General features: G+C 35.7%; 1 protein-coding gene across 1 annotated transcript in view; it reads left to right on the top strand.

Annotated features, from left to right (window-relative positions):
- cac (cacophony) overlaps nt 1-9,095 on the top strand; it is a 38,182-nt gene extending 29,087 nt beyond the window's left edge. Inside the window, exons 31-35 of the mRNA XM_069055220.1 lie at nt 4,170-4,288; nt 4,336-4,487; nt 4,536-4,718; nt 4,760-4,962; nt 5,696-9,095. Coding sequence (XP_068911321.1) covers nt 4,170-4,288; nt 4,336-4,487; nt 4,536-4,718; nt 4,760-4,962; nt 5,696-5,965 — 927 coding nt within the window. The 3' untranslated portion in view covers nt 5,966-9,095. The remainder of the gene's footprint in view (nt 1-4,169; nt 4,289-4,335; nt 4,488-4,535; nt 4,719-4,759; nt 4,963-5,695) is intronic.
- The last annotated feature ends 5,552 nt before the right edge of the window (nt 9,096-14,647 follow it).

Genomic DNA, 14,647 nt, shown 5'->3' with positions numbered 1-14,647 from the left:
ACTAGATAGACCCGTTACAAACATTAAAAATACGTCTTGCATGATCGAGGTCGGGGAATTTCGGACATGTTTCAAATTTCTGCTGACGCCATTTTCTCGTCGGACGTATTTCTACAAAAATATGTTTTTCTTGACCGTTGTTAGCGTTCTAGCGTTTCTAGTTTCTTTTCTTTTCCTCTTTCTTTTCTGTTAGTTATTTAAAGTAGATGAAACTAGTTTCTCAAGTAGTACTGCTTGGTAGTGTCAGTAAACCAGCCGCGAGATGGCGTTAGGCTATTTTTATCATGTCGTAAATGTACATAATAATATACAAAATTTCATTTGAAAAATACAAACTATTGTTATTTCTGGTTTAACTGAAAAGTGCGAGATGACGTTCACGAGAATACGTCCATTTTTAGCTTGTGTGTTTCACAACCAACTTTTTTTAAACTGTTCCTTCTCAACAGTAGTCTTCTTAAACTACAATATCTTGAACAAATTAAAAATAATTGACTTTGATTGATGTTTCTTAATTTCACCACTTTGCTTACGCAAATTAATTTCTCTCAATTATTATGTTTGGGCTAAACGAAAAATAGAACTGTGTGAACGATAAGACTCGAATTTGGAAGAACTTCACGAAAATGAAAATACAGAAATATACAAATTACATTTTTTTTTACTAAATTACAAATAGAACAAAAATACCTCTTACATAAGTTAGACAGGTAATGTAAAAACACTTTTTGGCCTCCTCAACTCTAATTGACATGGTCACACATTTTGAACAGCTACGGTATCTTGATTTTTACACACTAATCAAACTATCTGTCATTTTACCGCACGGAGTGTGTAAAATACCACGAAAATTTTAAGCTTACAAGGACCTCCAAAAAAACTGTTAGCTTATCATAAATAAAGTCCATTTATACTAAGACAAGGTACGGCTACCATTGATCCGTTCACTTTTCGAAAATGAACATAATTTAAATGTTTTCTTCTGAAAAATTGTGAATTCTGATGCCGCCATCTTGTGGCATAAATCGTAAGCATATCAGTTATCGGTATAATAGGTAACTTTCTGGTATTTTATTAATCAAATGTCAGTCTTTGACAGGTTTTGCAAAATTATTGGTTACAACAAATTTCAAATTTGAGAAAACGAATTGTCCGCCAAAAAGATTAATACATTACTAATGCAGTAGGTATTTTACATCGCTCGGTTTTTTTTAAACACTCCCGCTGCGCGGTCGTGTTTCAATCTAAAAACTTCGCGCTGTAAAATGTAGCCTACCGCATTTGTAATGTAAATAACTATTCTTCTGTGCACAGTGACGTCTTTCAAATTGTTACCTAATTCAACTAAAAATATAATTGAATTCATATAAATGTTCATCAAGTGAGCTGTGCATTTGTAAAAGCACCTTTAATTTAGTTACATTACAAAAGTCACATTTATGAAGGTCATGTCCAATAAATCTTTACTTGGTAAAAATACAAAGACAAAAACAAATAAGAATTACTTTAATTTAATCAGTAAAAAGACGTAACATTGCTTTTGAAATCAGCAATGTTAAAATGGACAAAAACTGAAAAATTAGTCAAATCGGGTTCGCGCAGAGCAAGCAACTTTGAAAGTCAAAGTCACTAGCTTTAGCTTTACTACCAACAGAAAATCAGATTTTCATGGCTTGCTTAGATGCACATTTATATGAAATTGAGTATAGAATGAGATTTAATTGTATTTTATATTCAAATTGTGTTTTGGAAGTCTTCATGTTACATTTAACCTAACGTGAATTTCTTGTCCGTAGAATTTGATGGAGAATTCCTTTTTTTAATAAGCTTTAATAAGCTATACATTATTAATGTGCATCTAGGAGGCAATGGAAGTGTGAATGCACATTTAGCTTTCTCACCAGAAGTGTTACTAGCCGTTGACAAATGACAGTAATGACACGAGTTCGAGCAACTGGTCCCCGCGTCTAACCTTGAAATGATACGCTTTTGCTCAAAATTTGTTTATTGTTGATAAATTCCACGGAAAATACAAATTAATTGTTATACCGTATTGTCAGACTGGACAACATGGTTTGCAAACATAACAAAACACTAGATGCGGGTCTTTAGCCAGGGTTGCCAAACTAACATCAGCTTTCATTTTTCATTTATAATGAATTAAGTATAGAAGTTTTCAGGGAAAAAGAAATTTATTCTGTATTGTCTGACGTTTCTAAATTCGTCTCTTTAAACTAAATCAAAAGTAGAAAACGATATTTAACCGAAAAAGGCATTTCCAAAAAAGTAAACAAGACCAAAACCGCTTTCTTGAGAACATTTTCAACCCAGATTGTGTGAATAAAACAATTTTATCGTGAAGTTCGTCAAAACCAAAACGGTATTCATTAATTTTTCCTAAAGTTTGTCACTTAAAATGCTTTGTAGTGTCTATTGTGATCTTTTCTTGAATAACTTTGTAACAGAAATGATACATTTGACATTTCTGAACTTTTTCTAAATTCGCCCAAAAGCAGAATGAGATTTAACAGAAACCATCATGTCGCGAATGAAGAGGCCGAAAAATTGTTTTTCCTCAGAAACTTTTTAAATTCAGACGATGTTTAACTAAGAATTCTTATTGGATTAAGTCATAATAACCCAAAGTAAATCTCTTATATACTCAATTTGACACTTTACGTTATTGAAGTAGATTAAAAGCAGAACGAGATTTAATCGAAAAACTAATATTTAGAATTTTAATGTTTCAAAGTTGCAGTACTAAATACAGCGTGGTCAACAATGACTGAGTCTGTTGGCAATGAAACAATTGAAAAATATTGGTGTTTTTTTGTCTGGTAATTGGCACTGACCGGATGTTTTAGCTTGACACGACATTAAAAAAATTAGGTTGTTTATGCTATTACAAAAATGAACCTTTGACGGTAAATTTCAAATTTGCCTGTAACACTGTCAAAGCTGACAACTGGAAATGCGTTTAGATTACAGTAGTACCAAAATCACTCAAATTTTCATTGTTACCAACAGATTCAGTCATTCTTGATCACGCCGTAATATGGCGTTTTTTTAAATGCAAAAATTTGAAAGGGTTGCAGGTTGGCCAACATTGAAAGATTTCGACATGATGACACTAACAGTAATGTTTTTTTTTAATATTTTTTTTATAAGACGGGGTTTTCATGAATTTTATTTTTCACTTTAGTATAATTGCATGATAACTCCTAGGATACGAAATACGTAAACATGTCCATAACAACCGGGGAATAAAACAGGGCGTAATAAGAATAAGCGGGCGTAATAAGAATAAGCGGGCGTAATGAATTCATAACGCCCTCATCAATTCATAATTGCAAAGATGCCAATTTTTTTTTTTAAAGAACACATAGTGAAAAATAAAATCTTGTATGCACCACGGCGTCACCGAATGATTACGCCCATCGAACGATATCCATCTCTCGGGCTAAAGCCCTCGAGCTGGATTCATCGTTCTCCGGGCGTAATCATCGTTGTAACGCCCTTGGTGCATAAATAGCTATTTCGTGTCAGATGTGTCTCCATTTTAAAAATGGAGTCACAGCATACCTGACGCATGAATCATTTATCATTTATGAAATCCCTGTACTAGGAACGTGTACATCATTCCAAAGGCAAAAGTTGGTTGTGTTGCTGGCGAAACTAAAGGAAAAAAAAGTTTCTATTGTTAAACTGCTTTATTCGAAGAATCTTAAATACTTATGCTCGTTCACAAAAAGCCGAAAGTTTGTGACATTATCATATTCTTGTGTCAGTTGAAGGAATTTTTGCAGATTATCAGACAGGATCGACGTATCTAGACTGATCACGATTTACCTAAATATTTTTTCTCCAAGTCAAGGAACAACTTCGGTGAAATTTCTCCATTGTACGATTATTGCACTTGCAACTGTGTGTCTTTTAAATTTCAAGCAAGCAAAACAAAACGACTTGTTTCACAGACTTGTCTGTCGAGAAGATTTTTGAGTGTCTACCACTTTCTGCATGTTTTACCTATGCATGCCTCTTACTGTTTACTGTTGGGACAGGACCTGGTATGAATGGGACTGTTACAGTTTTGAATTTTCCATTAAAATTTGTTTTCCGATTGTCGACCCGTCGAAGGTCTCGTGATGATGTGTGCGTTTGATGTCCAGGTGATGGAGCTTCAAGAAGGCATGGGTTCGCGGAGGCAATCTTGCGACAGCTTGGGAGACCAACATCTGCACCCTTCTAGTTTCGCCAATTCGTCCCATCGCCGATCCCCCAGCCTTCGGTAAGTCAGTTTCCGCCGTAAACCGCCCACTCAGCGAGGTGTTGCAGACGGGGCAACTCGCCGTCGCTGCAGAGAAGTCCCTCTCCTCGGCGAAAGTACCTCCACCACGACATCGGCTTCTCGGACACGGTGTCCAACGTGGTGGAGATCGTGAAGCACGAGCAGCACAGGGCGCACTCCCACAGGAGATTCGTCAGAGGTAAACCACAAATCGGTGATAGTAGCTTGTTACATCCGTCGCGTCCAGGTTCTTGGTCGGCGTCGACGAGCCCCGCGCGTTCGCCGTCCCCGACGGGGACCAGACACAACTCCGGTTACGGTCCTTTGCGGTCGTCTCGCCGCGTCTACGGCACCACCAGTCTGTGCCAACGGTCGCGCTCGCCTAGTCCCACTCACCCCATCCCCCATCACCAAGGTCCTCCCATTATCGGTAAGTCTGAGTGTCGACGGACGTAGCAACTAAAAGAGTAGACGGTTTCACAGCCGGTGCTGTGGTAGGTATTCCGATGCAACAGTCGGCGGCCCACCAGGCCAGCGTCCAGCACAGCCACCCGATGCTAGGGGGGCGACGCGGCCAGGGCAGGAGGCTGCCACCGACGCCCTCCAAGCCCTCCACGCTACAGCTGCGCCCGGGGCCCATCAATTTCCCCAAACTCAACGCTTCTCCCACACACGTGAGTAGACCTACGAAAGTGTCTAGTGGGGCGTCCGACACCCTAAAAACTTCAAGGACGCGCACACCGAACACCAACATAATTGAAACTCGCCAGAGAATTCATTTTGTCAAAGAAAAAATTCAATCATGAACATAACCTCACTTACCACCAGACGGATTTCTCACTTGTAACGTTTACGATGAACCGTTCATTTTTAATGTTTCACTTATCACGTTAATAAATATAAATTACGTTCACGGTTTTAATCACTTTTACAAATATCAACCAAAAATTTCGGCAGTGTTGCCAATCGTACCGAAAGTAAGACACTCACTCCACTCGTTTTTATATCGTGAGATCATTTAAATTGAAATCGTAACCAAATTAGTTTATTAGAAAAAAAAATACTTAAATCATCACAGGTCAAACAGTACGCAAAGGTAAAAATGAAAGGGAGTGAGTTATATTTTTTTGCGGTTGGCAGTGCTGACTTTAAGATTTCCGTGCCCGTCATTTCAAAAATCTGCTTGAAATCGATGAAAAGTGCAATTTTGTTCGTGTTTTATCGCATCATTCGTAAGTAGAACAATTTGGGTTATTTTTGGTGAAGGCTGCGTCGAAAAATGCGCGTATTTTGTTGCGGTGCACGAACAAGTGAGGTTAGGTTCGGACAAGATTTATTCTCTTTCGGGTGCGGGGCGGCCGCGACTAGACGCGCGCCCGGATGAAATGTTCTTGTGGGATTTTCCAGCAGATGCAGTCTCACTCGGCCCACGCCACGCCGCACGCCATCCCCCACAACTACCACCACCGCGAGCGCGAGCCCCTCCGGGAGATAATGCCTTCGAGCGGCGGCGGCGTCGCCTCCGCCCGAGACAGCAACCAAGCCCCGCTCAGTTTCGAACAGGCGGTAGCTCTGGGCCGCGGCGGCCGAATGCTACCCAGTCCGGTGCCTAACGGTTACAAACCGAAACCGACCCGGTCCCGTCATTCGGACTCTGACGACGACGACTGGTGCTAACACACGGAGAACGCTCAGTAACTGAGTTGCATAATATATAAATCTAGGCATAACGAATAGTGCTGCGATCCATACAAATCAACTGACGAACGACGAACCGGACGATCACTGATTTAACAAAACGCTGTTGACATAACTGTTATTCACAATAAATCTCTGGCCTTTGAGGAATTGAATAACATGTTGATGTTGTGTTGGTGTCATTCCGCAGTGGTGAAGATTGTCATCACGGAACTCTTTATTGAATTTTGTAACTACTGCCAATACCAATTTTTAAACTTATCGCCCTTTGTATTAAGCGGTGCCAAGGATTCGTGAAGGTGAGGTCAGGTTCGTTAGAGAAATTTGGAAAATCATCCTAAAAAGAAAATTCAAAATTTATCACATTTTTTCCAATACAAAATTTGAAACGTCATTCGCCACGTTTCATCTGTACTAAAAGCAGAAAAGTCATTTGTAGAAAAACCACATTTTCAAAATGCTGTCCAATTTGAAATTTTTATCCATAATTTGACATTTATAAATCGTCGTTAGTAACAAATCAAAAACAGAAAATTCGAAAACTGTTTTTCACATTCCAAAATTGAGCTAAAAGCGGAATTACAATGCTGGAGAATTTGAAAAACTCGTGACCAAATTTGACATTTCGGAAGCCGTCATGTTACACCAAATGCAGAACGAGATACCTAAAAAATTAATCAAAACCAAAATGATGCTTTCTTTAGAAATTGTTAAATTCAAATTATACTTTTGAGTTCATACTAAATAGTTTCATTAAACCAAAATAATTTTCGTACGTGTAGAATTTGACATTTGTAACTGCGCCATTGCCAAACGGAGCTAAAAGCAGAATGGAATTTAATCGAAACATTTATTTTTAGAATGCGATTTATTCAGATGGAGGAGTCTTGGATAAATAAATGTTTTATTTTCCATAGGAAATTCATGTTTTTTAACAAGAAAGCATTTTTTTGCCAACAATTTGACGTTCTTTAGTCTATTCTTTATAAATCGAAGCAAAAGCAGAATTATATTTATTCGAAAGTGACTGACGTGAATTAATCGAAAGGGACATTTCGAGAAAGAAATTCGTCAAAATCAAAAATTGTTTTTAGCAATTTTAAAATTCTCGTTAGTTCGACTTTTTACCAAAAATCGGTCTGAAAAGAAATTTTTTAAATGAAACTAGAAAACGTCAAGAAAGTATTTTTTACGATAAGAGTAACTATTATGAACCCCTTTCTTGATAAAATAAATTCAAACCAAAATCGCATTTAACAGAAACGATTCATTTTTAATTTAAAAAACCTTGTTAAGTTGTATTCTAATATTTTTGGACCACCAGAGAACTAAAAACAGAATGTCATTTTATCGAAATGCACATTTTGCGAAAGAATACTGCACGAAAACTAAAAAATTGTTTGGTGACCAATTCTCTCTGGCTCGGTTAAATTCAAAACGAATTTCTTTCAATTCAGTTGTGTTTTAGAATTCCTGCCAGGTCGATCCTCGGGCGAGAACGATTTTCGGAGTGTGCAGAATGTGACGTCATCGAAGGTGACCAAAAGCAGAACGAAACATGACCGAAAACGAAAGGGAAGGTTTTTTCGATTTTTCAAATTTCTCCGTCAGACCAAGTCGCGGTCCTCACCGTTCACCGATCCTCGGCAACCAATCTGCATAGTGATGTGCGAGTTAGAGTTTCGTATACATGTACATAAGTAATAATAATGATTGGTAGTTCTGAAATTTACATAAATGTAATTTATACCAACCATTTTATTCTGATAAATAATTATAATTCTTCCCTAAAGTGCTTTAAACACTAAATTTACGAAACATACTTGTTACATCAATAAGAGTTATTTGAATGTTTCCGTTGTTTTTTCATGTAATTAGTTATAACATTATTTCTGTGATATGAGCACATGCTGTGTGTTAAGTGTTATGGTTTCAGTGCTCTCTGAACTGTTTCTCTTCAGTTTCGAACCTACCTACCGTACTTAAAAAATATACCGTAGATTTCTACTAGCGTTGAAAACCACTCGGTAGGGCGTTTGCCCGCTTAGTTTATTAAAAATGATGCCTTATACTATTAACCAAAGTCTACGCGGAGAAATACAGTAATCTCTATTTTTAGTAGTGTTCGTTCGTGAATTGTGTTTTTCAGTTAACCACATGGCCAAAAACGGGAGAAAACACAACACCCCTCGGGACGCCCGCCAGGGTGCGCCGGTCCACACTCACGACTCCGTCAGGGGGTGCACTAGTTCTGTTCGTTATCACATAACATCAAGTATTGTCGTTGATGACAAAAAAAATAAAGAAAAAACCGAATAAATAAATAAATAATCTCAACCGGTGGAACCGTCGTTTCTGTTCCGCGTTCGGGTTCCGTTCGCCTGTTTTATCATCATATTACGATTAATTGTAATATCTCTGCCAATTGAACAAAATGCGGGTCTCGTATTCATCTTACTCTGTAGAAGATAAGTAGCTTAGTTTAAGTAATCGAGGGGCGAATCGTTAATCGCGCCGACAGTGCGAATGCGGGTGTGTCTCTATGTCTGTTCGTGTGGCTTTGCAGGCGACAACAACAACAAAAAAAAAAAAAATGAAATAAAAACAAAAATAAATAAATGAATTATTCGATGAAAACAAAAAAAGGCCATTTGTATTCACAGACATTTCCGAGATGCTGTTCTTCGTCTGTTTTATTACATATTGAATTAAACAAGTCCAAGTTTTATATCCAGCATCTGTAAATAACTATAGGTATATTGAAGGAAAAGAAAATCTATAATTCTAGAAATATCTGTTGATACATACTAATCTGTTGAAACATTTCAAAAATGATGCTGTGCAATCTGTTAATAAATTGAAAATGAAGTATTATCTTGTTATACACATACTTAGGTGAATAATTATTTATCTCTAGACTAAGACGACTAGCAGCAGCATTTTTGGAGTACGTTCCAGTATGTATAAATAAATTTATATCTTTTTCGTAATTATGTTATTAAATATTTATGTATTTATCCATCAGTGAAAATTTGCATTAGTGTTAATTATATTAACATCGCTTACAGCCCATTTTTTAATGAAAATTGTGAATAAATAATAATATACTTGGGTTCGTTCATTTGACACCTCCACCACTAGGTTTTTGACTGGTCGATGAGTCAAAATGTGTACGTCGTAGATTGCTTCGTACTAATTAGTTTAGAGAAAAAAAAAAAAACAAACACACGTTTATAGTTCTCGATGAGAAGTTGGGGATGTACAAAACAATCTTATGATAAAATTCAAGATCCACCACCTCTTGATGTATGTTGGTCAAACAGTAAATGTCCCTAGGATCGTACGTGGCATCTGAAAACGAAAACGAGTTGGCACAACTGAAACAACATTCAGTTGGCAAATTGACATAAGTGATTTGAAAATATCAATTTGATACGATACAGTCAACAAAAGAAGAGATAAAAGCAGTTGTATAGAACAAAGCTTTTGGAAACGTTTGGCGCAGCTTGGATCGTACAGTGGGGAGCACGGAATTTCGGGCAGCAAATTATATGGCATTTAAAAAAAACAATGTAGTCTAAGCTTTATTGTCTGAAATGTCATAATAATTAATTTTGACTGAACTTCAAAATAAACTGTCACAATTATTATTATTTAATTTTCGGAAAATCACATCTCTAAGCACTTCCTACTCTTCAGGATCGATGAATGCAATTTGTCAAAATGACATAGAGGTGTGCTTATCGATTTTTGAGGGGAATCGATTCAATGACAGACAAAATCGATAAAATCAATTCGATTTAAATTACTGGAATTTATTTATAATTGTATTTAACGTACGAAAAAACATTAAAACGAATAATAAAATTAAAACAAAATAAAATTCAAAAAAGAAAATCAAATGTCAGCTAATAGGTACTTCATTTATTTCGTGTAGATGCCCATGGAGAATGGAGAATTAAAAAATAAAAATCACTACAGACATTGCTAGAAATACTACGTATTACATCTTACATCATTTCAATTCAAGAAACTGTTGGTACAAGGACAAGGTACAAGAAGGATGGTGAACTCAATGTAACGAGGCAGTTTCAAAAAATTCTGGCAAAATAAATAAATAATAATAATAACTTGGAATTAATTGTTCTGCTGCGTTTATTTACAATATTCCAATAAAAAAATGTTGCGTCGTAGTACATGTAACATGTTGCGAAAACCAAATTCTCCCCTTAAAAACTTGTTTGAAAAATGTGGAAATAATTGATAAATCGAATTTTTACCAACATCGAATCGATATTCTTCGAAAAATAAACGAATCGATCTAGCACCTAAAGCCTATTTCAGATCTTATATCAGTTAAATTTCAAGTCTGCCCGAAATCCCGTGCTTGCAATAGTACTATACAGGGTGGAACAAAAGTATCAAATATTGGCTGTAACTTTTTAATTTGACAATTTATGAAATAATGTTTAATATAAAAGTTGATTGGTGTATTATCCTGCATCATCTGGTCTTTCTAGTTTGTTCCTATCTTCTTTTGTTTCGCTGCTATGGCAACCAACTTTGGTTTTTTAAATAGCACCCATACATTTTTTGCGTGATTTTCAAACAAGCGTATTTTTCTGTATTCATAAATACAGTTTTGCCATTATGGGGAAAAAGAATAAAATTAAAAAAATAAAACAAAGGTGATAAAATTAATTTACTAAGTAATAAAATGCAATATCAAGAATACCATGGAAATTTGACAATTTTTGTTGAACGTCATGCCTGATAATAAAACAAACAATTTTTATATTTAATTTGAAAAATTATGAAAAAATGTTTAATATAAAAATTGTTTGGTTTATTATCATGCATACTAAATATGAACGAAAAATGCAATGACAGATATAGGCACCTTTCAAACTAATACCAGGTGACTATTGATTAAAACAAATGTTTGGGTTTGCGTCTGTGAAAAATTGGCAAGCCTCATCATGATGTCATTGTCATTCCTTGATTTGTGTTGTAGGTTAGGTTTTGAAGTCTGTGTTAATGTGTGATGACAGCTTTAATTTTGTTGACTGTTGGTTTGAAACATTTGAATTTGAAAGTAGAGTATGCCAACTTTTAAATATGTTGCCAACCGAATAAACAAATCACAAACAGTCACTTGGTAGAATACCATTGATCTCTATGGTACACCATAGACATCAGTATGCTTTGTAAAATGTATTTTGGGTTGCATTTTTAACTGGTCAGGCCATGGTCAGGCTCGTTATCTTACGTGAATAGTCCTGTATGAGCTTGCCTCAAGCTTATCTCTTATATCTTACCTCACCTTACATGTTTTCGTACGTTGACAACCCTTTACCAGTGGGAAATAAAAAAATGCAGAATATTAAATTTATTTTTAAATTGTATTCCACACACCAAAAATATATGATTAATACTAAGTAACTATTGTAATGCAACAAGAAATTACTCCCTGGGATTCGAACTTTTAGGGAAATTACGTTTTTCATGTTGTATGTAACTAGAATTTTCATAAGTAATTTTGAATGTCTGAGGGTGGTTACTATACTATCAATTGAGAGACTCTTTGCGCAAGTCCAACTAAATATGCCGCCAGAAACCAAAACTGATTGTGAAACGAAAAAATATCTATCAGTTAGCGAGAAATGAGCTATTTGCAATTTTTGCAAGGAATTCGTTGCCTTACATTTTTGACATGGTTACGATATCTTTTGTTTGTTATCAGAAACCACATATCTTCCAACCTAACCAAATTTATGGCAACCTAGTAACGAATATCCCTAAATTCTAGGGAGTAATTCCTTGTTGAAATTACTATACAGGGTTAGTCACGAGAGACTTCCGATGAAAACTTCGTTATATGCAACCGAAACTACAATTTTCAATGGTTTCTAGCTACTTAAATCAACGAATGCTGGCCCTTATTGTCTGTCACGTCAGTTTTCACATTTATATTAACTTTTGCTCATAACCTCAATAAAGAGAAAGTGTCATGATTAATTTTATTCGCCAAGCTACAACAAAATACAAGTTCTAGGGGTTTCTTGTATTTTGGGTTGTATACAACGAAATTTTCATCCGAAGTCTCTCGCGAATAACCCTGTATACATTTATATTATAATTATTTTTAAATGTGATAAATAAGATGCAAATGATTGCACAGACAGTTACATCAACTACAAAAAGCATTTAAGACTTCTTGAATGTTAACTCTGATGCATAAATTGAAGTCTCAGCAAGAGAAAGATGTAAATGGCGCTGTTATGTCTTGATGACTTTTCTGTTAGACAATTTGGACAAAAAAAATTCTATAAGACTGAATTATAAACGTAATTACCTTTTTATGTGATTAGGAGTCACTTAGGCGACGGAAAATTATTCACCAATCGAGATCTTCCTCTATTACACAGAAATCGAAGGAATATACCGTGCTATCAACAATTATTTAGATCAAAGAAGCCGTGAGATTTTGGACGTAGATATGTCCACAGATACCCTGAAATGCATGGAAGTATTTTTGGTTGCATATACCTGTTTCAATTTAAATTTAGAATTTTTTGCCGAAATCGATTAAACAGGCAACAGTGCATCACCGCTGTGTCCATTCTCCGTTATTGAAAGCACTATTACGAAAGTTAGATTCAATGATGAATCTTTTGTGTTCTGAAGTAACAACTATTTTTGCCTTAAAATTTGATTAATAGTGACAGTTGTTTGATATTTATTAACTGAGTTAGCAAAGATACGAAAAATCTGACACTGTCAAAGTCACAGCCACCTCTTATCTAAGTAATTGTTGCACACAGTAGTTCATCGGCTGATAAATTATGTACAGTTGCGGACAGTAAAAAGTAGGACAATGCTTTTCGCTAATCTAAGTCTGTTTACTATCTCTATGGTTATTATTGAAATATTTATTTATTTATTATAATAAGCCAGGTTTACTCAACTCAATTTTAACTAAATTTCTGAATAAGACTTGTCCTACTTTTTTCTATCCGCAACTGTATCTATAAAGATAATGTTATTTCCGAGTACAATCGGATAATTAGTGATTATGTGTTCACATGGAGGAAGGGGTGCAAGTTGCAGAGTGTTTGGCAATTATCATCTGCCCGTGTTGTAAGTGCATAATTACGAAATCAGAAAAATATGTGTCTTTGAAACTTAAGCTCATCTGTTAAGCTAGTGTGACACGATACTAAATTTCACAGAAAATTCTGTAAAAATGACAAAGACAGACTATGATCCTGATCGTTCATTGGTTCTGATCGAGGGTCTCTCTCATTTTCTAACAAATTTTCTAGAAAATTTAGAATCGTGTCAAACTAGCTTTAGTCAGGATAAAGCGAATAAATGACGAAATCAACGAAAATTTAAAATTTTGTGTGGTTTAAATTTAAAAAAATCAGATGATGCAATTTAATAAAAAACCCAACAAACTGACGTAAACAAGTTGAGATATGTTACACAAAATAAATAGTTATTTACATTACCAGATGCGTAAGTGAACTTTTTTTGCCAAGGAGGTAGTTCAAGACCCGAGGCGACAGCCGAGGGCCGTGAAACCTCCGCGGTGAAAGAAGAAACTTGCGCATCGTGTATTGTATTAAATTTTTCCTACTACGAAGCACCATTTTATAATGTTAAAAAAAAATAGCAAAAATCGTGCCGTATCGCGACCGTCCTTGGATCTTGGAAGTAAAAACCATAGCAACAGCTTTTACAAAAATTTTATTTTTCGTTTTCAAACGGCGTGAATTGTGTAAGTGCGTGTAATCCGTAATAATGTTAGTTTGATAGTTTGCGGTTATTGGTATTTATGCAACAAGTCTTCCCGCAAAATATGGAATGTGACGGAATTGAAAGAGCCTGTCAAGTCGGGTGAGCGATATAACCTTACTTTCCAACAATTCATAAATCACAATAAATGTGAATAAGTAGATTAATTTTCCTTTGTTGTATTCAATTGGACTAATTAAACTACATATTATTATAAAATGTGTTGCTGTTTTCCATTTAATGATTTGGGTACCTCAATCGAAATTGTCACAAAATAAAATAAATTCTCCTCGTCCCGTAAGAAATCTCCTAGTCGCGTAAGTATTTTACTTTCGTAGCTAGCAACCACACGCAAGATAGGATTCACTTTCGATTACAGGTGTGTTGCTAGGGCAGTAGATGAAACTTTCTAGATACGTAGTAGGAAAAGAATGTTACGATCTAGAGAATCTAGAATCTAGAGAATCTACGATTATTTTGCATTACTCAGCTGGAACAAACCCAACGCGTAGGAAAAGGAAAATCTCGCCACCTACAAAACAAGATATAGAAAATTCTTTAACGCCCATCGGGCACCATTTACCTACATTGACAGAAAATTTGTAACCGAGCGTCATTCCAGCGAAACAAAAACTCAGTGGATTTATCGAATTTGCCATACAAATCAAGAGCGTCTTCCTGTTTTTCAAATTCCAATTGTACCACGGACAAGAAACAAAGACGTCGAACATTTGGTCGCTCTGCAAAATCAGTTGTGATGGCATCATCGTAAATTGGGATATTATCTTATACCTCATCGACTATTTCTTGGCCGATTTTTGCGAATATTACGGACATGGAGATGTTCGTTAGTAAAACAAA

Source organism: Tenebrio molitor, chromosome 8, assembly GCF_963966145.1.
Source record: "Tenebrio molitor chromosome 8, icTenMoli1.1, whole genome shotgun sequence".
NCBI lineage: Eukaryota > Metazoa > Arthropoda > Insecta > Coleoptera > Tenebrionidae > Tenebrio > Tenebrio molitor.
Note: the sequence above shows the minus strand (reverse complement) of the source record. Positions and strands in the feature narration are given on the sequence as shown.